A 26,141-nucleotide genomic window follows, 5' to 3' on the forward strand; every position below is an offset into this window, starting at 1 on the left:
TTCATTTGTGTTGCTCACACCCTCAATCTTGTTGTGAAGAGGGTGCTTGACCAGCACCCTGTGCTCTCTGGCCTCCGGGCCAAAGCAAGGAAGCTGGTTGGCTACTATAGAAGCAGCACCACTGCTAAGGTATGCTCTTTTCTTTTATTCCAATATATAATGTTAATAGTTTGTCTGTACTCCTACTGCAGTGACTTAATGGCCTACTCTTCTGTATCTTTAAACGAGAAGCTTACACAAGTGCAGCTTCAGCTGGGCATGCAAGCAACCAAGCTGATGCAGGAGGTGGAAACCAGATGGAACAGCACCTACTTGATGCTGCAACGTCTGGTGGAGTTGAAGGAGCCAGTAGGAGCGGATTACACACTGACATTCCCTTTTTCACTGCCAGTGAGTTTGACATTGTTGTAGTGTGCCTTTCTTTACTATCTCCTTTCTATGACGCCACCACGGAGCTCTCTGCAGAAGAACACGTGTCGGCATCAAAAGTTACCCCCCTCCTGAAGATGATAGAGAAAGCCCTTCAGGAGGAAGAGACTAAGTGGGCACCTGCAGTAGCAGTGGAAATAGGAGAGCAGCTCATCAGACAGCTCAGGGAGAAGCTGCACATGCTCCAGTCAATGAGCATCTTGTCGCTGGCTACACTCCTGGACCCACGATTTAAACTTATAGCATTTTTCAGCAACACAAAAGCTGCTGAAGCAGTGAAGTGCTTGACTTCAGAGTGTGCCACCGTCATCCGACGGAACCTAGAAGAGAACACTCACGAGACTCCTCAGGCTTCCACCTCTCAAGAATTCACTGGAGGTAATCTTTTATATTACATTTTGAGATTACTTATTCCTATTACAACACTTACTAGCATGACCTGTGGTTTCCATTTAGGTAGCAGACTTTGGCAAAGATTGGACACTAGTGTCATGGAGGCAAAGAGGACTCAAAATGTGTCAGCAGATGCCACCGTAGAGGTCCAGCACTACCTGTCAGAGGCAAACATAAGCAGGCTGGAGAACCCCCTGGAGTACTGGGCTAATCACCGGTCACTGTACCCCAATCTGTACAAACTTGCACTTATTTATTTATGCACCCAGGCATCATCTGTGCCATGTGAGCGTGTCTTTTCAAAGGCTGGAGAAGTAGTGTCAAAAAAGAGAAATCTTTTAAACCAAAAACTGTGGAGAAATTGTTGTTTCTTAATAAAAATGCATGAAATCATCCAAGTTACACAAGCATTAGCGTATTCATTACCCCCTCCCTAGTTCCATAAGCACTTTCACTGTCCTCTGCCTGATTAAGCCCATGCCATTTTTCTAGAGTCACAGAAAAACATTATTACACAACATGCCATATCACATGACACTACTATTTTGAGAATAATTACATACAGAGAACACATTTAAACAATATTTTATTATACACTTGTTAACAAAATTTATGTAGACAAATGATTTCGTCCTACACCTTTTGTGAAGTCATTCCCAAGAGCCATAATAAACAAAAATTCAATGCATCACACGTGTTAAGATACAGCTGGCTGTGATTATACACCTGGCCAGTAGGTGGTGTCGTGTGCACATGAAGCATCAAGAAATGAACCCTTTCTCGAACCAGTTGGCTCAAGTGGTTCAATGCCTCATGAGGCTTCATCTCACCATTAGTATGAACCACCCAGCAAAGAGGTAAGCTGCTCTAAAACACAGCTGCCCTGTCTGTGTGGGAGAGCTGGGTTTAAATAAGGAGGTCTCTCCACAGATTGGTGGGGCAATCAGGTGAACGTCCAATCCAGATGAGGATGATTGCAATATGGAGTGGCTAAAGGCAGACCAGGAAGTGACACATGAAGGCTGGAGGTCTGGAGGTTCCCACAGTGGCACCAGCTGGCAGGAAGATGCACCTACACCTGCAAACTTGCACCAAGAAAGAAAAACAAAACAGACAAAGGCCACTGGTCGTAACAGAGGGGCAGGATGAAAACACCCGAGAGCTCACTGTTGATCTCCTGTTGAAAATTCTGCCACACTGGAAAGGACAAAACTGGCTGGATCCTGGACACCGTGCATCAACTGGGGAAGACCACCGACCGCCCTCGTCAAATCATCATGAAGTTTACAGATAGGAGATACAGGATGAACTTTGGAGAGCAATGAAAAGCCACCCAATCTGCAAGGGCCTTAACCTTTGCTTTGTAGAGGATCTCACCAAAGAAGACAGAGAGGCAAAAAGAGCTGTCTGGCCTAAACTGGAGCAGGCAAGGAAGGAGGGTCTGAAGACTATGCTCAGAGTCAGAGGTCCCTACTCTTACATTAATGACTGTTGGATCCAGGTTTAACACATTTTAAGTTTCATCATGTTTGCAGGGGATTGTTCCTTTAATATCCCATTTAATATTATTGGAAGTAGTATTGGTAAACCCTTTTATTTTAATTAATATTTTTTGTTCACTACCTTATCATTTTGCTTAAAAGTGAAATCTCTTTTTTATTTCTTAATGCAAGGGGTCTAAGAAATCTAATAAAAAGAAAAAGTATACTTTTATTTTGTAAAGGGAAACGAGCACACATTTTCTTTATTCAAGAAACTCATTCCAAATTACAAGATGCTTCATTCTGGGTTCAGAATGGGGTGACAAAGCTTACTTTAGTCATGGCACAAGATCAGCAGGGGTTTTATTTAAAAACTTTCCTGGACAGATTCTATCACATATTCCAGATGGTCAAGGGCACTGGGTGAGGCTTATCATTATTGTTGACAATGTGAAATGTATTTTATTAAACATTTATGGCTATAATAACATCTATGAAAATAAAAAAAGCTGGATGAGATCATGCCACATTTAGAGTTCTTGAAAACTTCACATTCAACTGAAAATATAATAATAGGTGGGGATTTAAAGTTGGTCCAAGATAATTTTTTTGATAAACGTCCCTCAAGAAATTTGTCAAGCCATCCTAATACTATTTTAGATATTTTCCTGGTTTGGTTCAAACTATCTCTTAACATCTAGAATTGACCATTGGATTATTTCCAACCATTTATTAGACTATGTTATCAATTCTATCATGTCTGTGGCTGCTTTAACTGATCATTTCTTTATTAATATAAACATTAAACCTAAAATTAGAACTTGGTCAAATAAGTTCTGGAAATTTAATTCAAGCTTGTAAAACATGATACGTATTGCCAAAACGTCAGATAATTTAGTGAGACGCAGTCTTCGGAAGCAATTAAGTCTCCAATTGGAAAATGTGAGTGTTTAAAATACTAAATTGTAAAATATACCAATATCATTTAGCAAAATTTTTTAACAAAGATATGGAAAAGAGAGATTGGATATTATCAATCAGTTGAATCTTTATTGTAACAAACTTGTCTTAAGTGATGACGATTAACTAAAAAGTTTGAACTTACAGAGGAAATTAGATGAAATTTATAATAAGAACTTTTTCCAAAGCTTCGGGGTTGACTTCCAAAGTTTTAGCCCTTCATGATACGCCACCTAAAGTACTTCTTGATTCTAAGATCGACCAACTCGAAAATTCATGCATTAGTGACCATAATTTCAAAAAATGTGGCATTAAGATCGTGATTGCGCCATTAAAAGGTTTTTTTAAGGGCTAAAAATTGTCCCTCGCGACCGCTAGGCTGAAAATCCACAATTTGGGTTACGTGGTACAATGACGTAGTTCGTAGATGTAGCCCAGGCTACGTTACAGAGAGTAAAATGGAGAACACAACGACAAGTTCAGATGGCAATTCACAAAGTGATAATTTTAACACGAAAAACAGCACAAGCGTCTGTTACGACTTGGGTAAGTCTGAGAAAAACATTTTAGTAGAATAAACGAAATGGATTGCTGGTGTATAATTGGAATTGGGGCTTATAATCGTGGTTCTGGCTGACAGTTGGGATGTAAACACGGAAAGAAGTTGTCGAAGCTCGATTGCCTAGCATCGTTTATGACGGCTGAAATTTGCCAAAACAGCACGTAAAAGACAAAGATGTACTTTCAGCACAAACCAACTGGCTGCAATGCGCGCTCCCGACACAGAGGGGAACAGATTTTCACAGGGGAACTGAATTTCACACAACACAGGGACTTTTCGGGTTCCGAAATGTGTGTAAGGAGACATTATCCTTGTTGGTATTTAACCAACCATAAGCCACACGCTTTTTAGCCATGTTTAATCCGTCTTTTTGTGTTTGAGAAAGCAAGTTTGCAACCAGGAAGTAACTTGCTGCAATGTCAACAGATCAACGCTTGTCAACAAATTACGTCATCGGTCACGTGACACCCGGCGCAACATTTTTTTATGAGCCTTGCGCTAAAAAGCCTTAAAAATCCACTTTATCATCAAATTTAAATTTTTTTTCCGCGGGTCATAATAATATGTGAACTTTCTAATATATTGCAACTTGTATGATTTCAGAATCAAGAAGTACTTTAAAGAACTTTGTTGAGTTCCTATTAAATCAGAAATAAATCTTAGTAAGGACCAAAACAGAAGTCAGTTACTTAATGTAGAAAGTAAACTCCACGACTGTAAAACAAAACTCAACATGTGGGTCTAAAGAGACTTGTCAATTTTGGCCAGAATATATTTAACAAAGATGGAAAGTCTATAAAGACTTATTGACCCAATCTATTCAAGCGCTGTTTCTTGTAAAAAAAAAAAAAAAAAAAAAAAAAAAAAAAAAAATCGCTTAATCAGATTAATCGGAATCTCATTTGGAGAAACAGGCCACATTAGATCAAGAAAAATTAAATTGTAAAGGATATAAGTGAGGGTGGTCTTAAAATTATAGATTTAGATTTCCTTAATGGTGCATTAAAAATAAAATGGTTAAAATCCTGGCTCAGACATCATAGTTCCTTTTGGTATTGTGTCCCTAACTTTCTTTTTAGCCAATTTGGTGTTCTAAATTTGCTACTCATTTCTGACTTAAATGTAAACAAGCTTCCTGTGAGATTGTCAGAGTTCCATAAACACATTTTGCTATATTGGAAAATATTATACACGCACAATTTCTCAGTGCACTTGACAGTCATCTGGAATAAAAGATAAATATTACATTGTGACAAATCCTTATTTTTTAAGAATTAGTTTGAAAAAAATATTTGGTCTGTGTTTCATTTAATGGTGAGGATGGTACTCTGCTTTATTACCAATGTTTGTGCAACAAATACAACTTTAACCCTCCTGTTTTAGACTTTTATCGTTTGTTCAATGCACTTCCCCAAGAATTTCAATTTCTATCTAGAAATATAATGATATATCATACTATTCAACCTCAGATATCCAGATATTAATTCAAGGGGTCCAATTTTTTTAGAAAAATAATGCAACAACCTCTTCATTAAAAAAAAGTTTGACTTACCATTTATTCTCTGAGTGACAAAATAATAATGATATCCTGAGTAGATTTGATAAAGATACAGTTGTTAAATTAAGATCCATGTATTTGACTTTCCCTATAGCTCCTAAAGCAAAAGAAACACACTTCAAAATGATGACTAATACGTCTTAATATGGATGATAATAGTTGCACATTTTGTGAAAATAATATTGAAACAACCAACCACTTCTTCTGTGAAATTCTTAAAAACTTATTAGATTTTCTGCTATTAGAAAATAAAGACTATGAACTCTGTATCAGTGTTATTCTATGTTAAGCAAAGTTTTTCATCCGTAGAAACAAAATACAGAAATGTCCCCCTAACATTATTCATTTCAAAAGTAACCTTAACTTGTATGTAAACTCTTTGAAACTTATGAAAAAACCTAAAGCTCAAACACTTTTTTCCCTTCTGAGCAATGTTTCTTATGACTAATACACCTGTAATGCTTGTCCCCCTTGCACAGTTTTATTCTTCATATTAAATTTTTTTGTCTTCTACTTACACCTGCCCGGTGAATGCTGGAGATAGGCACCAGCAACCCCTGCGACCCCATGAGGGATTAAGCGGTTTGGAAAATGGATGGAAACGTCTTCCATTTAAGGATTATGGAGGCCACTGTGCTCTTAGGAACCTTAAGTGCAGCAGACATTTTTTTTTGTAACCTTGGCCAGATCTATGCCTTGCCACAATTCTGTCTCTGAGCTCTTCAGGCAGTTCCTTTGACCTCATGATCCTCATTTGCTCTGACATGCACTGTGAGCTGTAAGGTCTTATATAGACAGGTGTGTGGCTTTCCTAATCAAGTCCAATCAGTATAATCAAACACAGCTGGACTCAAATGAAGGTGTAGAACCATCTCAAGGATGATCAGAAGAAATAGACAGCACCTGAGTTAAATGTGTCACAGCAAAGGGTCTGCATACTTATGACCATGTGATATTTCAGTTTTTCTTTTTTAATAAATTTGCAAAAATGTCTACATTTCTGTTTTTTTCTGTCAAGATGGGGTGCTGAGTGTACATTACTGAGAAATAAAATGAACTTTTTAGATTTTTGGAAAATGGCTGCAATGACACAAAGAGTGAAACGTTTAAAGGGATCTCAATACTTTCCATACCCACTGTATGTCCACATTTTTACTGTTTACAAAGTGCACAATATAATAAACAACTAGCTATTTTACCATAATCAAATAGTCCCAGACAAACAAATTTAAAGCCTTTTATTCACATTAAAACAGAAATCACTGAATTAAATAAATGTTTAAAGTGCAAACAGAGCCAAATAGCCCTATTACCTTCCAAATTGAAGAGATCCAAACCTTAAGAACTGAAAGCTTAAGCTTTACGTATAAAACATCTTTAGAAAACAAAAATAAATAAAAGTGGCTCTTTTATAAAAAAAAGTGGTGCAAATAGAGAAAGCAAGCATGTTTCTCTGTTTGTTATGTTTTTTTGCTTAAAAAGGTACCAACCTTAGCATCTTCAAAGAACATTAAATAACAATGGCTCTTTCAGGAGGAACCTGAAAACAAAGCTTTTAACACCATTTTCTGTCTTTTGATTATTCTTTCTTTTACTTAATGAGAGATATGGGCTTGTCCTGCCAGTAGTTTAAATCTTGGTTGGAATAGGGTCAGTGCCATTCTCATGCAGACATTTAGGTGTTCATTTGTGAGTCTAAAACGGTGCTTGCTTTTGATAAAGTTCACAGTGGAAAAAGCTGATGCATAGCTGTAAGTTGATCCAAACATTGTCAACATGTGCAGTGCTACTTTGGTTAGACTCACTAGGGAACACACTTTTAGACACAGTCTATAGCCTGAAGTTAGCAGGGTCGGTTGCCTCAAAATGCTCTCTTAATTCTGCATTTCCTTGCAGATCAATGAGATCAAACTGTAGAGATCCTGCATTTGCTCACTTGAAAGTCTGTTTTGCCGCCTTCGAAAATCCTTTGATTTCTCTGATAAGAAAAGGATTGTGGATTAGCAGGAGGAGCTGCGGCCCATAGCAGAAGTGGTTGATCCTTTGAATGAAGTTCTCAATCAGTTTGTTTATGAAGTCAACATAGGGAGAAACAGCTCTCTCATTGTTCCTGCAGATTTGAGAAGTGTTCACACTCTCTTTCAAGATCTTCTTTGAAAATTTCCAGCTTCTTCTGGAAGGAGCGAAAAAGCTGTCATCAAATCAGCAACTGAATTATTCTCGCCCTACAGCTTTAAATTCAGCTCATTGAGGTGTGATGTTATGTCAACCAAAAAAGCCACCATATCCATCTTGTGTTCTTCTTGCAGAAAAGTGGAAACTGTGTTGCTCTCTGACTCCTGCCCGGCCTTGAAAAAGCTGCTATTTATTTTCGAATAGACCAGAAACGTCCCAGTACATTGCCTTTACTCAGCCACCTCATAAAGTTGTGCTGTCATTGACGTTTGCCTCAACATCTTCCAGGAATTCTCTCAGGAGGCAATGCTGAAGGAATGAGGATGCCCTCAGGAAGTTCATGACCTTCATTTCTGTGTTCATTACTTCAGCATAAAGCTCTGATAGGGTGGCACACAGAACGGTCTGATGGATAAGGACAGTGGTAAGCAATAAGATCTGGATTGTCCTCTTTCACCCGGGGGACAGCCCCTTGCTCTTTTCCCACCATGGCAGGGGCACCATCTGTGGGGACAGAGACAACCTGCTTCAGATCTATGTGCCTTATTCTCAGCATCTCTTTTATTGCTGCATATATGTCCTCTCCTTTAGTGTGCATGTCCAGTGTTGTTACACCCAGCAGGTCATCACAGAGCTCCTTTCTATCTTTGTGATAAAATCTCACATACACCAAAAGCTGGGCATTATCACTAACATCAGTAGACTCGTCAATGGCCAAAGATATGCATGGTGCACTTTCAATGGCTGCATCATGATGTGCCAATACATCATCAACTAACATTTTGGATTTTTTTGATCGTTGAAGCTGACGTTGGGATTTGTTTGATTTTTTTCACACATCTTGTCTTTTTGTTTTCCATAAAATAATGTCTCAGCAACATAATTTAAGCACTACTTCATGACTTTACCATGTTATGCAATTATACACTGTTAAAAGTTATTTAATGTTTCATAAATAACTCTCTGTCTGTTAAGTATTGTCTGGTGATGATCAGCTCTTAAGCTGATATCAAGACAACGGTTGAAAGGGGTGAATTTGAGCACTAGCGATCTTTTAACAGCAAAACCTGCACACACATAGAATAAAGGAGTGACAGCTTCTTTTCAAGTTCAAGAATTTAATAACAGAAATAAAATGAACATCCAGAGAACATCACTATGTAATGCTGTTTACCCGAATTAACACAATATTTCGATTAATAAATCCTCTCTACTAGGCTAGTGAAACTTAACTAAACTACTAAGCAAAATGAAGATAAAAAAGAAGCTAAGCTAAGGAACTATTTACATGCAAAAAACAAACAAAAGACAAACAAAAGTGGTTGGTCATAATCAGAATACTTCAGTGAATCCTGGTTCACTGCAGATCTGATTAACAAAAACATGGAATGGAGTTAAAACATTTGCCATGTATTTCAATCCATTCACAATGCAAAGCCCAAGTTGAACAAAACATTATTTGTTAAAATAATATTCTGAGGACCGGTTTGTCCTGTAAAATCATTTAAACCCTTACGACCGAGTTTGTTAATGCGATTCTCCCTCCGGGCACATGGGGTCGCTGTGGCAACTCGGTGGCTAAGAGGTTAAAACATAATGTTGCCGAAATTGCCTTGAAAATCGGCATTAATATACCATGTTGATGCGGCAATAAGGCTTATAACACCATCGGAGGATGGCAGAGCAGAACAATTATGCTGTACGCTTTAAAACGGACTCCTTTTTAGGGGTCTGAAACCGGATGTTAGCAAGGCTAATAGCATGTTTGGCTAGCACGAACTACCGGTTAGCCCTTTGTTCTAAACCCGACGGTTTACAAACATTTCCCAATAAACCTTTTTAACTTCACCCTTAGACCGCTGCCCAAACCTCTGTCCTTTGTTTCGTGTCAGTTGGGTCCAGTTTTGGCCATTCACGGGAGGAGCGTTGAAGGAGGGAAGTTGTTAGCTAGCGCTAGCGGGCTAGCGCTTGGCTCTTGGCAGGCTAGCGTTAGCCTTGCAGCAGCATGTGGCTAACGGCGTGGTCTGGGTTGGAGGCCTGGTCCTCCAGGCAAACTCTGACCCCGGTTGCAGTCAACATTTAAGCAGATCTCTCTTCGGCATGGGGACGTTGCTTCTGTGCCGGCTTTTCAGCTCTGCGTTGCCTGGAAACCAGCTCCGTCAGGGGTCCACTGAGGAAGCAAAACAAAGCTGGCAAAGACGGATTCCTTCACTTCGGTGTCTGTTTTAAGCAGAAGTGAGAGACTTATCTTTGAATGGGCTGGCAGTTTCTCCCTATGTCGGGGAGGAACTGAGTTTCAGAAGGGTTCATTCTCACCCAGCTCGGGGCCTGCTCCAGGCCCCATGCATGGCTCCTGAGGGAGGAGGGACCCCCCCAGAGGAGTTCTGGTCGTCCAAGGGTGGAGGAGTGTGTCCCAGCAGCTTGGAGTCAGGAGAAGAGCGAAGAGAAGTGGGCAGAGGTGTGCTGTGTCTTTTATCTGTAAGGAGGTGGTCACAGCTGACCTCCTGCCGAGAAGAAGGGACGAGCGAGAGAGGGGGGGAGAGGAAGGCTTCGCCTGGCCCCCCCTTATCCTTTGCAGAAGGAGTGGACTTTCTTTGTTGAATCATCCACTGTTTAGAATTCAATCTGAGATCACTATCATGGCATAACAACCATAACTAAAGTTTTTTTATGTTGCCCCAAAATCCATGATACCTTGAGTGAACATTCGTTTGCACGTTGCTGTGCTGTAAAAGTATTTGTGATGAGTCCGGTAGATCTTTCATACTGGGCTTGCAGTTTGGTTATTTTTCGTGCCGTGAAGACGGTCTGCTTGTAACCTTTCTCAGCTGTTGCTGGAAAGCTGAGTCAAGATGACGCGGAGTGGTCTCCTCTCCTGCGGCCAGGCCAAGCTGAGAGGAAAGCTTATGTGAAGTCGCCCACTGCAACCTGCACAGGCCCTTACAAGAAGCAGCTACGCTAGGGAGTCCGAGTGGAGGTCCCCACTTCCACAGCCCGAACGCAACCCCTCCCCAGAGCTGTGTAAAGCTTGCCCAGGCTTGGCAAACAACAGCTGTTTTCTGCTTTCAAGCTAGCCGCCTGCTTGCTGCTCAGATAACCAGCTTTACCTTCACTGCAAGCGGACACCCCATCGCCACAATCAGAGACATTGGCAGTGGTTTGGCAGAGAAATAAACAGGGAAAGTTTAGAATGGTTTCCCTTAGCTCTTAGTAGTAACAATTTTATGAGATTCTTCATAAATAAAATTGATGCCATTAAAAATAAAATAACTGGCATCCTCCCAAACATGATTACCTCGTCCTCAGTAAGTGAGGCAGCATTGGAGGAATCTTTAGAACCTGCGCAGTGTTTGAACTGTTTTGAAACAGTAGAGCTTTCTGAGCTATCTAAAATTTTAGCTTCATCTAAACCTTCTACCTGTATGTTAGACCCAATCCCAACCAAGTTGTTTAAGGACATATTCCCTTTGATCAGTGGCACTATTTTAGACATGATTAATCTATCCTTAGTAAATGGATATGTACCACAGCTTTTTAAAGTAGCTGTTATTAAACCTTTACTTAAGAAACCTTCTCTTGATCAAGATGAGTTAGTAAACTACAGACCTATATCTAATCTTCTTTTCTTTTCTAAAATTCTTGAGAAAGTAGTTGCTAATCAACAATGTGAACATTTACAAAGTAATGACCTACTTGAGGAGTTTCAGTCAAGCTTCAGAGCTCATCATAGCACTGAAACAGCTCTGGTGAAGGTCACTAATGATATTCTCATGGCCTCAGATAATGTTGGTACTTGTCCTGTTAGATCTCAGTGCTGCATTTGATACAGTTGATCACAATATTCTCCTACAAAGACTTGAACATACTGTAGGGATTAAGGGGAAAGCATTAGGCTGGTTTAAATCTTATCTGTCGGACACATTCCAGTTTGTTCATGTTAATAAATCTTCTTCAAACTTTAGGGTCACCTGTGGAGTACTACAGGGTTCAGTCCTTGGACCAATTCTCTTTACTATATATATATGCTTCCGATCGGCAAAATTTTCAGACAGCATGGGATTAATTTCCACTGTTATGCTGATGATACTCAGCTATATTTATCCATAAATCCTGATGAATCTAATCAATTACTTCGACTGCAGTCATGTCTTGATGACGTCAAAAGCTGGATGACTTTAAATTTCCTGCATCTAAATTCTGACAAGACCGAAGTTGTAATCTTTGGGCCAGAGTCCTCAAAAAATAAACTTCTTAACCAATCACTTAATCTGGGTGGCCTTAACTTGGCCTCTGGTAATAAAGTAAAAAATCTTGGTGTTATTTTTGACCAAGACATGTCATTTAAATCCCATATTAAACAGGTTTCCAGAGTTTCCTTTTTTCACTTCCGGAATATCGCCAAAATTTGAAACATTCTGTCCAGGAGTGATGCTGAAAAACTGGTCCATGCATTTGTTACTTCAAGGCTGGACTATTGTAATTATTTACTATCAGGAAGTCCACAAAATGCAGTTCAAAGCCTTCAGCTGATCCAAAATGCTGCAGCAAGAGTTCTGATGAAAAGCAACAAGAGGGATCATATTTCTCCAATTTTAGCTTCCCTTCATTGGCTTCCTGTTAAATCAAAATCTTCTCCCTTATAAAGCCCTTAATAATCAAGCTCCATCATATATCAGAGCTATAATTACCCCGTATGTTCCTAACAGAGCACTTCGCTCTCAGACTGCAGGTCTGCTGGTGGTTCCTAGAGTCTCTAAAAGTAGAATAGGAGGCAGATCCTTTAGCTATCAGGCTCCTCTCCTGTGGAACCAACTCCCACTTTTGGTCCGTGAGGCAGACACCCTATCTACTTTTAAGACTAATCTTAAAACTTTCCTTTTTGACAAAACTTATAACTAGAGTGGCTCATGTTACTCTGAGCTACCTTTATAATTTTACTGCTATAGGCTTAGGCTACTGGAGGATATCAGGATCTAATTTTCTCACGCTATAGAGTTCTACTGTTCTTCAATTATGCATTATGTGTTGTCATTTCTGCTTTAACTTTCTGTTCTCTCTCTTTTATCTTCATAGTAGGTACACCTGGTCTGGCGTTCTGTTAACTGTGACATCATCCAGAGAAGACGGCTCACCCGCTACTACCATCTAATGTAGAACAGATTACTGGATCAATGTGTGCTTCTGTGCTTTTTTGTCTCTCTTGTTGTGTCTCTGCTCTGTCTTCTCTAACCCCCAGTCGGTCGAGGCAGATGACCGTTCATACTGAGCCCGGTTCTGCCGGAGGTTTTCCTTCCCGTTAATGGGGAGTTTTTCTTCCCACTGTCGCTTCATGCTTGCTCAGTATGAGGTATTGCAGCAAAGCCATGTACAATGCAGACGACTCTCCCTGTGGTTTTACGCTTCCCCAGGAGTGAATGCTGCTTGTCGGGACTTTGATGCAATCAACCGGTTTCCTTATATAGGACATTTTTGACCAATCTGTATAATCTGACCCAATCTGTATAATATGATTGAACTTGACTTTGTAAAGTGCCTTGAGATGACATGTTTCATGATTTGGCGCTATATAAATAAAATTGAATTGAACTTGATGTGTTTTCAAAGCCTGACTGAGCTAACCATGCTAGTTTCCACTAGAATTCCAAAAACCAAGCTTTGCTGATGTGGTTTGACTGTGATTTTATGGTTATAGCAAACTTTACATCCAGAAGGGTTTTATACACCCATGGAATATTAATGTTTGTGTTGTCGGGTCTGCAGATTACGACCAAATAGAGCTTATTAGTATTTTTTAAATAGCGCTGAATGTCCGCTAGCATAGCACTATTACCTACCACCAAGTCAACGCAACTACGGGTCATTTAAACATAGTGCTTTTTTTTGTTTTACTTCGACATAGTTCAATAGTGCTGCGAGTGTTAGTACATCATTAATAGGGAACATCAATGTTGATTTAATGGTGTTTTGTATAACTAGGATTAATGGATCGCTATAGCGCTCCCTAGCTTAAGAAAATCAAGTGTCCTAAACGCACTGTTTTTCACTGAGGAAATCATTCTTTAAAATGTTATCTTCCCAAATAATGTTTTCATAACTCAGATTTACATTGTGAATGGGTTGAAACACATATCAAATGTTGTACTAAGTTAGTTAAGGTAATTTGATCTCATTCAACGTTCTTTAAGATTAACTTTAGTTCTCTAAGTTGTATCTGCAGTGAACCAGGATTCACTGAATCATTCTGATGATGGTTTTCAACCATTTTATTTTTCCTTTTGTTTCTTTAGTGTGTACATAGTTCCTTAGCTTCTTTTTATCTTCTTTTTAACAAATATATTGTTCATTCTATAGTGGTGTTCTCTGGATGTTTATTTATTTACGTTAATAAAAACTTGGACTTGAAGAGAAGTTGTCACTCCTTCAGCTAATTGTTTGCTTACTCAGGTGGGAAGTTCACAGCAACCCTGATATAGTTAGTTTTAGGTTGGACAGTGGACATTCCGCGCGCCGTGGCTTCTGTCTCCTGTTCGAGTCAATGGCGTACTGCGCACGTGACGTCACCGACTCAAGAGCAACGCCCCTTTTGCCGCTTAGGTAGGGCATACAGAGAACGCCCGTAGCAACCAGCTATTACACGCACAACAGAACCAGTGATATGACCGACTTTGCAGCCGTTAAACTTTCCCAAGACGATGTTCCAGGCGCACAGATTACTGGTCGCACTGTCGAAGAACACACCAACCTTCAGCTCAAACGATGGCTTGAGTGTTGAGGGCTTAAAAAAAACGGAAAATGGGCCGAGTTGATCGAACGGTAAGCTTTTTGTTTTTTTCCTGCACGGCGGTCATGGCGTCGTCGGCCGTTTTTTTGTTTGTAATCACCGTCCAGGGATCGGTATATGTTTAATGTTTGTCTTATTTGAAATGTTTTTGAGTAAGCTATCCTGGTAGCAGGGTATCAAGTTAGCGCCTGCTACCATGATAGCCTATATGCTATCATGGTAGCAGGCGCTTCATTATTAACATGTCGGCCACCAAAATACTCTTAACTGTTCACTACTTGATGTCGCTGGAATTGGGTCAGGATGTTCTTCGGTTGGGCCCTTTCCTCCGACAAAATGCTTGCTACATATGTACGTGAATTTGGTAACTTTTTCCGGGTTGAACTGCTGTGTAGGCTGACCGCACCGGTGTACCCAGCGCACACATTTCTCCTTAGCAGTCTTGAACAAAATATCCTTCATATGCGGCCGATCAGCGTACCTCGAGTCGCTGTTGCACGTTCCATAGCAACAATGTTTAAAAACCATGGTTTTAGATTTGGAAAAAACAGTCGGTTACCGAGTAAAACCAAGGGTAACGCACGTCTCTTTTACAGCGACACAGCGGCCAACTATGCAAGCTTGCCCTACTGCGTACCACGTGATGTGACGTCAACGTGACGTTACGTTTCTAAAAATAGCTCACTCGCGGTACGCCATTCAGGGAGAGTCACCTGGGGCTGCCACCCTCTGTCTGCTGTTGAAGCTGCAGAGCGCGAATATCCAAAAGCCAACCTAATACTAACTTCACCGCAGTTTTACACCAGTTGCTTTCATGTAAATTTGCCAATAACTAAAAATTAAAAAGTTGGTAGATTTGTTTCTAGTCACCTTTTTGAAGAACATTAGTCACTGGAGGGTGTGAAAAGTGCAATAGTGCTCTTTATGGAGGCACAGGATGAAGGGAGCTGTGTTTTTCTTAAAGACAGAGCTGCTTTTATACGCCACAGTGGCGTATAAAAGAATTACGTCACAGTAGTGTCAAAATTGGGGTTTGGTTATCTCTTTACTGCAAGTTGCCTTTGAAAAAGAGGATTATATTCTGAACAGAGAAAAATAAGATTGTGATCTGATCTGCCAAGCGGGGGGTCTGGCTTTAGAGATGTATGAGTCTTTGACATTTGCATTAAACTAGTCCAGAGTTTTGTTTGAACCACTACAACTTGTAAAGTTCCCATCAGAACCCTGAGCAAAACTAGGTTTTGCTGTCACTGCAACTGAATGCTGGAAGAACAGGTCCAGTCAACTCCGCCTCATTTTTAACCAACCAGACATTTAGATATAGAAGTAAAGATGTTTTACTTTTGTTAAAAAGTGAAAGAGGAGGGTCGACACTTTGTTGTTCAGTTAGTGGGTGAAAACAGAAAAAACGCACAAACTTGACAATGTTTTAATCCTTGGAGATATGAACATTCACATTGATACTGATGCTCACAGGATTTGTTTCATTTTAAACAGCATGTCTCTGCATCTACAAATTCCAAAAGGCCATTAGATGTAGTTTATTCTTTCGGCCTTAACATAGTCCAGCTGAGTGTTGTTAATGTTCATCTTTCTGACCACTGCTATGTGTATTTTAATTTGTCGTTTAATTCAGTCAGCCTGCCTCAGAAGGTGATTTTCCGAAAGGCGAATTATAAATCAAAATGCTGTTGAGAATTTCTTTAAACTATTTGAGCCAAATATTTTTGATTGTAGTCACTGTTTATCCATTCTAAATTGGGTTGCTCCTATAAGGCACAAAATATCTTCACCTAAAAACCTTAGCCTTTGGATGAATGAATATGTATTGTTGTCGTTGTTGTTGGTGGAGTGTAAATGCAAATCTACAAAACTTGAAGTCCACAGATTGCATTTAAAGGAGTTGATCTCACGATATGATTAAACCGGCCAGATCTGCATATTTTTCTGATCTTGTGAACACGAACAAGAAAAACCCTAAAGTCTTGGTTGATACCATCAGTAATATCGTATCAACCTAAACTCCGCTGGTTTTTAAACTTTTTTTTGTAAAATTCGTTGATGATATCAGGGCAAATATAAATCCATCTTTTGATAGCATGCCTAGTACTGGCCCTTCAGCGTGCTTATGGTCATTTACTCCGGTCACCGAGAAGGACATTAAAGTTTTACTGAAAAAGATGAAATTTTCTTCCTGCCCGTTAAACGTACCCACATCACTGTTCTTAAAAGTATTTGATGTCGTCCCGCATGTGGTCAAACTCTTAAAACTTATCTTTCTACTGGCTCAGTCCCAAGCTTATTCAAACAAGCAGCCTAAGCCCTTTTAAAAAAAAAATAAAAAATATTTGGACCCAGCGAATCTGTGCAATCATAGGCCAATTTCGACACTACCTTTTCTGGCTAAATTTCTGGAGAAGCTAGTGGCAGGGCAGCTGACTACTTTACTGGAACAAAATAATATTTTTTTAAGTTCCAATCTGGTTTCCGTAAGATGCACTCCACTGAGACAGCTCAGTTAAAGGCATACTATGCAACAGTATAGTATATCAGTTAATTAATGTGTTCCATACCGTTTTGGATGATTAAATGAGTCATTTCAGGTCGAACAAACGTTTTCTCGGCCGCCCTGGTGGTCTGTAGGGGAAATACCGTACTTGCAATTGCAGGAGCCCTCGGCCTGCACCCACAGGCTCAGAAGTCTCGTGCATGCCAAGAGTCTGTCTTGCTTTACGGCGAGAACTGCTACACGCCCCCCAGTGAAAGGCATGCTCGTTGCCAGCGCAGTGGCGATATTTATGCAGTTATCATGGCGGAACCAGCGAGAAAACAGTGAAAGCCCATGTTGGAGCAGGCAAGAAAGAGGAAAAGGGCTCTGGACAGAGAGAGTAGTCGTACACGGGTGAACATCGGGCAAGCTTTTTCCGAATGGCGAGAGCTAAAAGAAAAAGAAGGCTGCAAGGCTGACACGGACCTTGCGCTTCTGCTGATGCGATTGTAAGTAACATTGGAATGGTTTCTCTCTCTCTCTCTGCATGTTCATACCTTCACTGTGTTAGTCATTGTTTGTACTGCCGTTTTTTTCGACTTTTCGTTGCGTTCACCTGTCTGCTAAGCTCAAAACAACCGCGCCTGGCTTGACGGAGAAACCAGAACAGCTGAGCATCTTTACGACAGTGCACTTTTACTTTCGCCCTCTGGGGGGAGCCTCGCTGGAAAATCAACACCGGTTGCATAGTATACCTTTAAAAGTGTCTAATTATATATTGATGGCTGCAGACTCTGGTCAGTACACTGTGTTGCTTTTATTGGATCTGTTCTTAGCTTTTGATACGGTTGACCATAAATGTTACGGCCTCTGGCCTCTTGAGACTGTGCAGGCTTCTATTAATTATGCAGATTCCACTGTGGGAGAACACCTTCCTGATTGGCTGCCAAGGAGCTGCGACCGCATTGGACCAGCAGAGGACTGCCATGCCAATCAGGCCGCTGATGAGGCCTACCTGCACCATATAAAAGACTTTTGGACTCATTCCTTCAGGGGGAAGATAGCTAGTAGGAAGCTACTTGTGAAGTTGTCTTTTCCCCGCCTTTGCTGTTTGGTTGCATTGGGTTGTTAAGCTGTTTTGTTTTGGTTGAAGCTTGACCTTGTAGTGGCTCATAGCTCTTGTTTGGGAGGTTTTGAGGCTCCTTTTGTGTGTACTTTTATTTTATCTATTAGTCCTCTTGGGTGGTTTGAGTTATCATTAACGTGACCCGTTGAACCTTATGCATTTTATTTTGTATTCAACATCCCTAAAATCATTAGCCCCTTTCTGTGGTTCTATTAATTGAGTTAAGAGTATTGTGTTTCGGTTATTCTAAAACCCTTCCTTGTAAATAAACCATTTCACATGCCACTCCACTTCTCTAGACAGTTTTATGTTACCTCCTCTGAACCCTTATATGGAGGGGGTGTAACAATACATTTCTGACACATTGACTACAAAATAAGGTAGAATTTTTCTGGTACTGTTCTTAAGTGGTTTTCTTCATATCTGAATAACAGTATGTTTTTGAATAGTTTATCTGAAGTCACACCTCTGTTGCATGGTGTTCCTCAGGGCTTGGTCCTATGCCCACTTTTGTTTCTTTTGTACACCAGCACCCTTGGGAAGACTATTAGCAGCTTTAAAATGTGTCTTATTTATACGCTGATGAAATTCAATTGTACTTCTCTTTTAACGACTCAAAGTTTAACAAGTTAGATGACCTATTAAATTGTATTGCTTGTATTAGGGAGTGGCTTACAACAGAGTGACCAGATGTCCCCGATTTCCGGCGACAGTCCCCATTTTGGACCACCTGTCCCCGGCTAAAGCTGTCCCCAGAAATGTCCCCGATTTTACCGTCCGAATGAGGGGGAAAATGTTGTGTGTAGACTCATATTACGGTAGAAAGAGTGCGTGAGCATGTTGTGTGCTGAAACAGCTGTTACGATAGCCAGCTGCGCTGCTGTTAACATAAAGACGAGGAACAAAGCGCACCACTAGACAAGCGGTAATGATCCTTTTGAATGTCAGCTGCCATTAAAACACAAAGAAGAAGAAGAGTGCACCACTTTTAAAACAGAAGAAGTAGAAGTTTGTTGTCACAACCTGTGGCAACTGATGGGGAGCTGCCCTGTGTTATGACCATGAGTTGCTGCTCGCATGAGTAAAAAATACTCGGATAAAATGTAACAGAATGATTGAAAACTCCTTGTAAGGCGCTAATCTAGTACAGTGGTCCTCCAGGGATCAACAAGGGTTCGTCTAAAGATGTTTTAGAACTGATTGGTGACCTTTAGTTTATATTTCAGATAGTTATAAGTTGTTTTGCTGATTTATGGTTGTGATTTATGAGCATAGACTTCCAGGCTTAGGTGTGCTTTTCTACTGTTTAGTTTGGATATATGAAAGTTCCTCATGGAAAATTAGGAGTCAGTAACAGGAAAGCTGAATGAGATCAGATCTGCATGATCTGAGAATGGAGTAAGAGATGATAATAATAATTAATAATAACAGACATTCTTGGATTATATACATTGTGTTAATGTTTAGCCTTTTCTGCTGTCCAATGGTTAAATTTGGCTAAAATCTTTGACAAGGTTTACCACACGGTTTTTTCCTGTTTACTTGTCTTCTTTTCTATTATTTCATCCAAATTACCAGGGCCACTGCCTCAGACCCTGTTCAGTTAAAATTTCAGTTTCACATATTTACAAAGTATGGTACGTATTAATAAAGTTCTGGTGATAAAGCTTTGACATATTTGAGTGATAAAGTAAAGTATTAAGTGATGTAGTGTGCAAAGTATGCTATGTAAAACAGAGTGACTCAGGTTTGAGTTGAGTAGCCCAATTGCCCAAGGATATAACCTCTTTCTGAGTTTCACTGCACTTTCCTTGCTGTGGCAGAATGAAACTGTGGCAGTTTAGTTGTATTTTTTCTTGTGTTTTAAAATTTTCAGTTCTGCACATAATATATCCTCTTCTCCTCTTATTTTATCCAGACCTCTGGATACCGTGGCTGATGGCTCTCCAGACACAGAAGGCCTTGAAGAAACCAGAGATTATCTCATGTTAGCTGACTAACTGACTGGTGTTAACTCACCTTATAGGAGCAAATAATATACTTGCACATCAACTACTACCATACACATAATGTAGTTCTACACACTTTGTGTAAGTTTATACATGCTGCTGCACTACACACACAATCACTTGCATTCATGTCAAGGGGATTTCCAAGTCTGTGCTCTTTGGAACATTTTTAACACCTTTTCACCTCACATCACCATAACCCATTTTCTTGTCCAAAACAGGCTCTATCCACAGCTCCACTTCTTCCTGAACTTCAGCAGCTCTTTTGCTTCCTGCCTTTCATTACTGGACAGACTGATTAATCCAGGTGTGTCTGACGTCAGTAACCAGTCAGACACACCTGGATTAATCACCTTGTCCAGTAATGAAAGACAGGAAACAAAAGAGCTGCTGATGTTCAGGAAGTAGTGGAGCTGTGCTTATAGCCCATTAGTGGGAGAAATTAATCTGCTACTTTGAGATGCATAGGCTCCTGATGCGGTCAGGTGACAATAAAATAAACATATATCACCCTTTACCTGCAAGCTTGACCGCTACTTGGTTTTGATGTTAACACAGAAAAACCTATTGCTCATAGGTATGTAGACGTGAACAGAATGAGTATTTGTTGCACTTTTTTGAAGAGGTGGGGGAACTCTGTTTCCACAGACAGCCACAGGCATAGAATAAATGTTTGTATTTACTGGGTTTTTTCCCCTCATGTCACTCTCCCCTTAGAGGGCAGCTGAGCTCTTTGGGCCCCACAAAATTGAAAGGAACTGCTAACCACCCTTGACCCCTGCACTCCCACCCCCACCACTTTCCCCCAACCCAGAGACATACTTCTAGCTTTCTATTAACTGTAAACTGTTGATTTATTCATTTTATTAATCTTAGGATATACTGAAAGTGTGGAGAGGCACATTCCAGGCTTTTACACTTGATTTTTGTTGTTTAAATACAAAAAAATATGTAAAAATAAATGAAACCATTACTGTCCCATTTCCCAATTTCATCGTGATGAGATGTATTGCTTTTTATGTACGAGCTAGAAATGTCCCCAGATTTGATTTCAGAAATATCGGCACCTAAGTTTACAAATAACTGTCTTCGGTTGAACTCTAATAAGACTGAAACTCTGATCATTGCTCCAGAACATAAAGTTTCTGTGATCAAACAACACCTCGGTTCCCTGGGCTCCTCATCCCAGCCCAGTCTAAGAAACTGGTGTTCTTTTTGATCAGTCGATGTCCCTGGATTCCCATTCAAAACGTTTAGTTAAAAATTGCTTTTATCACTTCAGAAATGTCTCTAAATTGAGTGCAATCATTTTCAAATCGGACTTGGAGATGTTTATTCATGCTTTTATTCCCTGTCGTGTAGAATATTGTAACTCTCTTTTTATTACTTTTAACAAATCAGCAGTCACTCGTCTCCAGTTGGTCCAGAATGCTGCAGCAAGGCTGTTGATGGCAACAAACAGAAGGGCTCAATTCACACCGGTTTTATCCTCTTTACATTGGCTGCCAGTCAAATGTAGAATTGATTTTAAAACTTTAGTTTTGACTTTTAGAGCTTTTAATGGACAGGCCCCCCATTACATCTCAGACCATTTAACCCCATACTCTTCTGGCCACACTCTGCGGCCCTTGGGCCAAAACCTTCTGAAGGTCCCTAAGACCCGGTTTAAAACTTGAGGGGACCCGTCCTTCCAAGCTGTAGACCACAGATTGTGGAATGCCCTGCCCCTGTCTCTCCGTGTGGCCGACCCTGTTGAATCCTTTAGAAAGCAGTTGAAAACACTTTTGTTTAGAAAAGAAAATGTATGTATTCTTGATGTTTTCATTATAAGCTGTTCTTGGGATATTTCTATTTAGTATTTATTACTTTGTAAAGCACTTTGTGATTTTTATCTGTGAAATGTGCTTTATAAATAAAGTTTACCTACTTACTTAGACTGCATCTGGTTAGAGGATCTGTTTTCTGATCCAATGTGTAACCTTGACCGGTTCCGAATGGTTTTAGGCTTTATCTGGCATCTACTCTCACCTCCTGGCTCCTGCATACTTAGTACCAGACCATACAGACTTAATTTCAACACTGGTTAAGACCAGTTAACCCAAACAGCAGCAGGAATTACTGATGACCACAAGCTCTGAAAGAAACCGAAACAGCTCCGCAGAAGGAGGGGTTTAGACTGAGCTCTGAATGGACATTGTGAATAGATCATGTACAGCCTATATGGCCTATTGTTATTTTTATGCAAAAGAAATACGTGTGCATGTGAAGTCAGGGAAGTGCGTGTGTCACAGGGTCATTGTGTGAGAATTGAGAGCTCTGAGTATGATTATTATTATTATAAAAGTCCTTTATTTAGGTTAATTAGCTCGTAAAATTAAACTTTGTTTCATGAGTCCTGGCAGTGACTCATTATGAGCTTTTTACAGCGGTACTTTTGTAAAACTGACTTTTTTGGCAATTGAATCAAAACAAACAGCTTTATATCTCAACTTTAATGTCCTCTTTGACTGTCAGTTATAGCTTCCAGCATATGCCTGTTCCTTACAGTCACTGCAGTGTATCAGGATCTCCACATCTCCGCAGGCCAACTGTCCGCAGCATCTTTGTGATGGTGTTCACTGTTAGTAGGGTTTGCCCCCAATGGCATTCAGGATTTCTAGCCTCTCTGCAGCAGTGGGCATTTCAGGTTTAACACCATCTCTTCTCCTCTGCACCATTATGTCGTGCTGCAAAGAAAACAACATACATATGAACTTTACTGATCACCTACCAACACTTCCCAAGATGCATGGATGTCAGTGTTAACATAAAATGCTAATGCGAGTTGCTATCAGGGGTGGAACAAGACGGAAGGGTGGGGCAATGGGATCAGATTTCAGGGACATCAGATCCCTGAAATCTGATTTCCCCCCAGATAATTGACGTCACAATAACAGGTCACTCCTGTGCAGTAGTTGGTGCTACGCACCACAAAGGGTGTAATACACCCAACTAGAGGTAGAACTTTACAGTACATAAAAGAAAATTAGACAGTAAACAAATGATCATCAATCAGAAAGAAAAAGAATAGCAGAAAAGATGAGACGGGAAAGAACAGGAAGATGGTTTAATGGGATCAAAATGACAAGGAAAGGGAGAAAAGATTAATAACAAGACTAAGATTTGAGTATACAGGACTTAATAGTACACTTTTGAAAATACAAAAGCATAATACAGGGAGTAGTGACCACTGTGGGGAGGAAGAAACAATAGAACTTGTTTCATTGAAATGTCTGAAATATGAGCATGAAAGAGGATTTAGGATAGGGCTGGACGATAATTCAATAACAATATATATCGATCGATAGACGTGTGGCGCAATAGGAAAAAATAGGGTTGATAAAACTTCGATAGAGTTTTCCTTCCTTCCTTTCAGCCTATCATATTAGTTGATGCTACAGTCACTACTTCCTCTCGACCAATCGTAATGGCGGACCCAGGCACGCCGTCACAAAGCGCCACCCTCTCAAACCACAACACAGAGCATGTGAATATGTCGCAGCAAGGAGCGGCGGAGGAAACGGTCCCAAAACGGGCTTTTACTAGTTCGCCAGTCTGACAGAAATAAACCAGTGATTTGTAAAACTTGCAAGGAACCGGTAAAAACAAAGTCTGGTAACGCAACCAACTTGTTTCATCACGTAAGCCGCTCAGCCGCTCACACCTGCAGCAGCGCGAGCTGTGCAGCCTCGCGCGACACCGCGTCAGTTCTTCCAAAACAAAGCAGGTACAGCAGCTAAACTGGGCTCCCTTCTTTGTGATAAAATGAAAAAGTGTCCAAGCGGTGTAAGGACATGACGCATGCAGTAACGTGATGGATATGCTGCTGTGGAAAAACCTAGCTTCAAACAATTACTCGCCACTCTTGATCCGCGATATAAAGTTCCGGGACGCAAGTTTTTCTCTAACAGCGCTCCCTAAATTGTGCAACTAGTGCAGAGAATCAGTGCAAAATGAGCTGCAATCTGCTTCCTTACACGCCACAAACCTCGGACCTCAGCCCTGCGTCAGCCTCTCAATTATGAAACCTGAGAAGAAACTAATGTGCTAATCCCACCTAAATATGCTATTTTACTTATTTATTTGGTATATTTATTTTGGTCATTTTACTGGTCACTTTAGTTTATTTTTTGTCATTATTTAATAACATAACTCAGGTCTCTTAAGTTATTTTTCTTTAAAAAAATTCTGTTATGGTTAAAAAAGTTGGTTAAATAAAGATTTAATTGGAATTCTGTATTTGTGTTCTTTATTAAAATTAAATAATTTAGCAATATCATAAAATGTCCAGGCAGAGCTGCACATAAAATATGGTTTTAAATATTTTCAAAAATTATCAACATCGATCAATATGCATTTTTTTTTTAAATCGATAAGCTTTTTTTCTATATCGTCCAGCCCTAAGGTGGGATAGAATTTGAAAAGATTAAAGAAAGATTTAACATACTAGGCATATTGCAAATTAAAATGTGGAGCAAACATAGAAATGAATATAAAAAGTGTTAAAATAATTTGATTATAGATCGGGTTAAATCAAAAATAATCAATTTGATTGAAAATTTTTTTAGTCAGCTCATATATTCAGTGGGCCGTGCACATCGTGCCACATTATGTACCACACTTGCTAAATCTGGCAGTTTTACAATATGCATTGATAATTCCTGTATATCTCCCACCTTTCACCTTAAGAGCCTTGGCATCATCCTGGACAGACCTCTCTATCACTTTCCACGTCTATAACACATCCATGTTAACTTCCTTTCTTTGCAAGGATTAAGCAAGATCTTCCTTCACACTTTTGGCAACCTGGTTCACAGTCCACTCACCTCTCCCTGTCCCCCAGAATACCCTCCATAAACTGCAACTACAACAAAAGACAGCAGCTTGCATCATTACATAATCTACTTCCCACTTCACACCTGTGCTACATTACTGCCACTGGCTCCCTGTCACATTCAATATAAATCCATCCTATGAACATACAAGGCAAATCACAACCTTTTCCGTTCATAAATTTCTTACTTTCATATTCATCCTACGGAAGCGTATTGCATTCACCAAAGAAAAAAAAAAAAATCAGACAGCTTATATAATTACGAGATCCTGATCCCGTAATTATGACATCTTATCTCGTAATTATGAGATCTTTTCTCATAATTACGAGATAATATGTCATAATTATGAGATAAGATGTCAAAATTACAAGATCCTGATCTCAATATTATGCTATTTTTTCTAATAATTACAAGATAAGATGTCATAATTACGAGATCAGGATCTCATATGTCAAAAGGAAAATAAATAAATAATAAAAAGATAAATAACATGGCAAATAATTTCAAGTTGCATCCACTTGGATGGTACGGAAGCGTATTGCATTCACCAAAGAAAAAAGAAAAAAAAAGAAAAAAATCAGACAGCTTATCTCATAATTACGAGATCCTGATCTCGTAATTATGACATCTTATCTCGTAATTATGAGATCCTTTCTCATAATTAAGAGATAACATGTCATAATTACGAGATAATATGTCATAATAGGGCTTGGGCGTCATGACGTATTACTTTGTGTGGCCGCCACGTTCATTGCCTCCGCCGCCGCTACTCAGACTACTGCCTATGACTACCGCGTACTGTACTCTCTCTCTCAGCCGTGTTTTAATTTGATTAATTTCACCTTAACTTGATTTCAACCATGGTAAACCATTGCTGTATTGTGGGCTGTAACAGCGCAACACATGATCGGCATGGGAAAAACATAGAAAATGGGTTAACTTTCCACTGCTTTCCTGCCTGGAGGCACAACCACGGAGTCGTCGGCTTGCTTGGATCGCGGCTTTAAGACTAACGATCATAACTTTCCACAGTATCCCGATGTCAATGAGAGTGTGTTCCCTGCATTTTCATTCAGGTAAGTTAAAGATGCACGGTTTTATTTTATAGCCTACATTGTTTCTTTCCTTCAACCGCGACACAACATACATGCACATAAATACGAAAACGGCACCGGGAAAAGGCTCAAATACGTGAGAAACCAGGAGGGTTTAGGGAGGGTTGGCAGGTAACGTTACTAACTAAACCTTTGAAACACATAGCAGCTAGTTAAAAATACATTACATGCGTGAGTGGTTGTTAGCACT

General features: G+C 39.9%; 2 protein-coding genes across 4 annotated transcripts in view; one reads left to right on the forward strand and one right to left on the reverse strand.

Moving 5' to 3' along the window:
- Nucleotides 1-148: 148 nt before the first annotated feature.
- Nucleotides 149-7,300, forward strand: LOC118556297 (zinc finger BED domain-containing protein 4-like). The gene is made up of 3 exons (XM_036130269.1): nucleotides 149-807; nucleotides 886-1,127; nucleotides 7,280-7,300. Exons 1-3 carry the CDS (start codon nucleotides 297-299, stop codon nucleotides 7,298-7,300), a joined length of 774 nt encoding a protein of 257 aa, XP_035986162.1. The 5' UTR covers nucleotides 149-296.
- chchd7 (coiled-coil-helix-coiled-coil-helix domain containing 7) overlaps nucleotides 6,607-26,141 on the reverse strand; it is a 51,218-nt gene continuing 31,683 nt past the window's right edge. Inside the window, exons 4-5 of one of the 3 annotated variants that reach the window (XR_004928926.1) lie at nucleotides 22,508-22,688; nucleotides 6,607-8,062 (exon numbers count right to left, since the gene is read on the reverse strand). Coding sequence is in view for 1 of the 3 variants with exons in the window: in XM_036130270.1 (XP_035986163.1) it covers nucleotides 22,584-22,688 (105 nt within the window). In the remaining 2 variants the exon portion in view is untranslated. Of the gene's footprint in view, nucleotides 8,063-21,291; nucleotides 21,405-22,435; nucleotides 22,689-26,141 lie in introns of those variants that run through there. The other 2 variants (XR_004928927.1, XM_036130270.1) reach the window with 2 other exon arrangements.

This window comes from Fundulus heteroclitus, unplaced genomic scaffold (assembly GCF_011125445.2).
Source record: "Fundulus heteroclitus isolate FHET01 unplaced genomic scaffold, MU-UCD_Fhet_4.1 scaffold_320, whole genome shotgun sequence".
Classification (NCBI taxonomy): Eukaryota; Metazoa; Chordata; class Actinopteri; order Cyprinodontiformes; family Fundulidae; genus Fundulus; species Fundulus heteroclitus.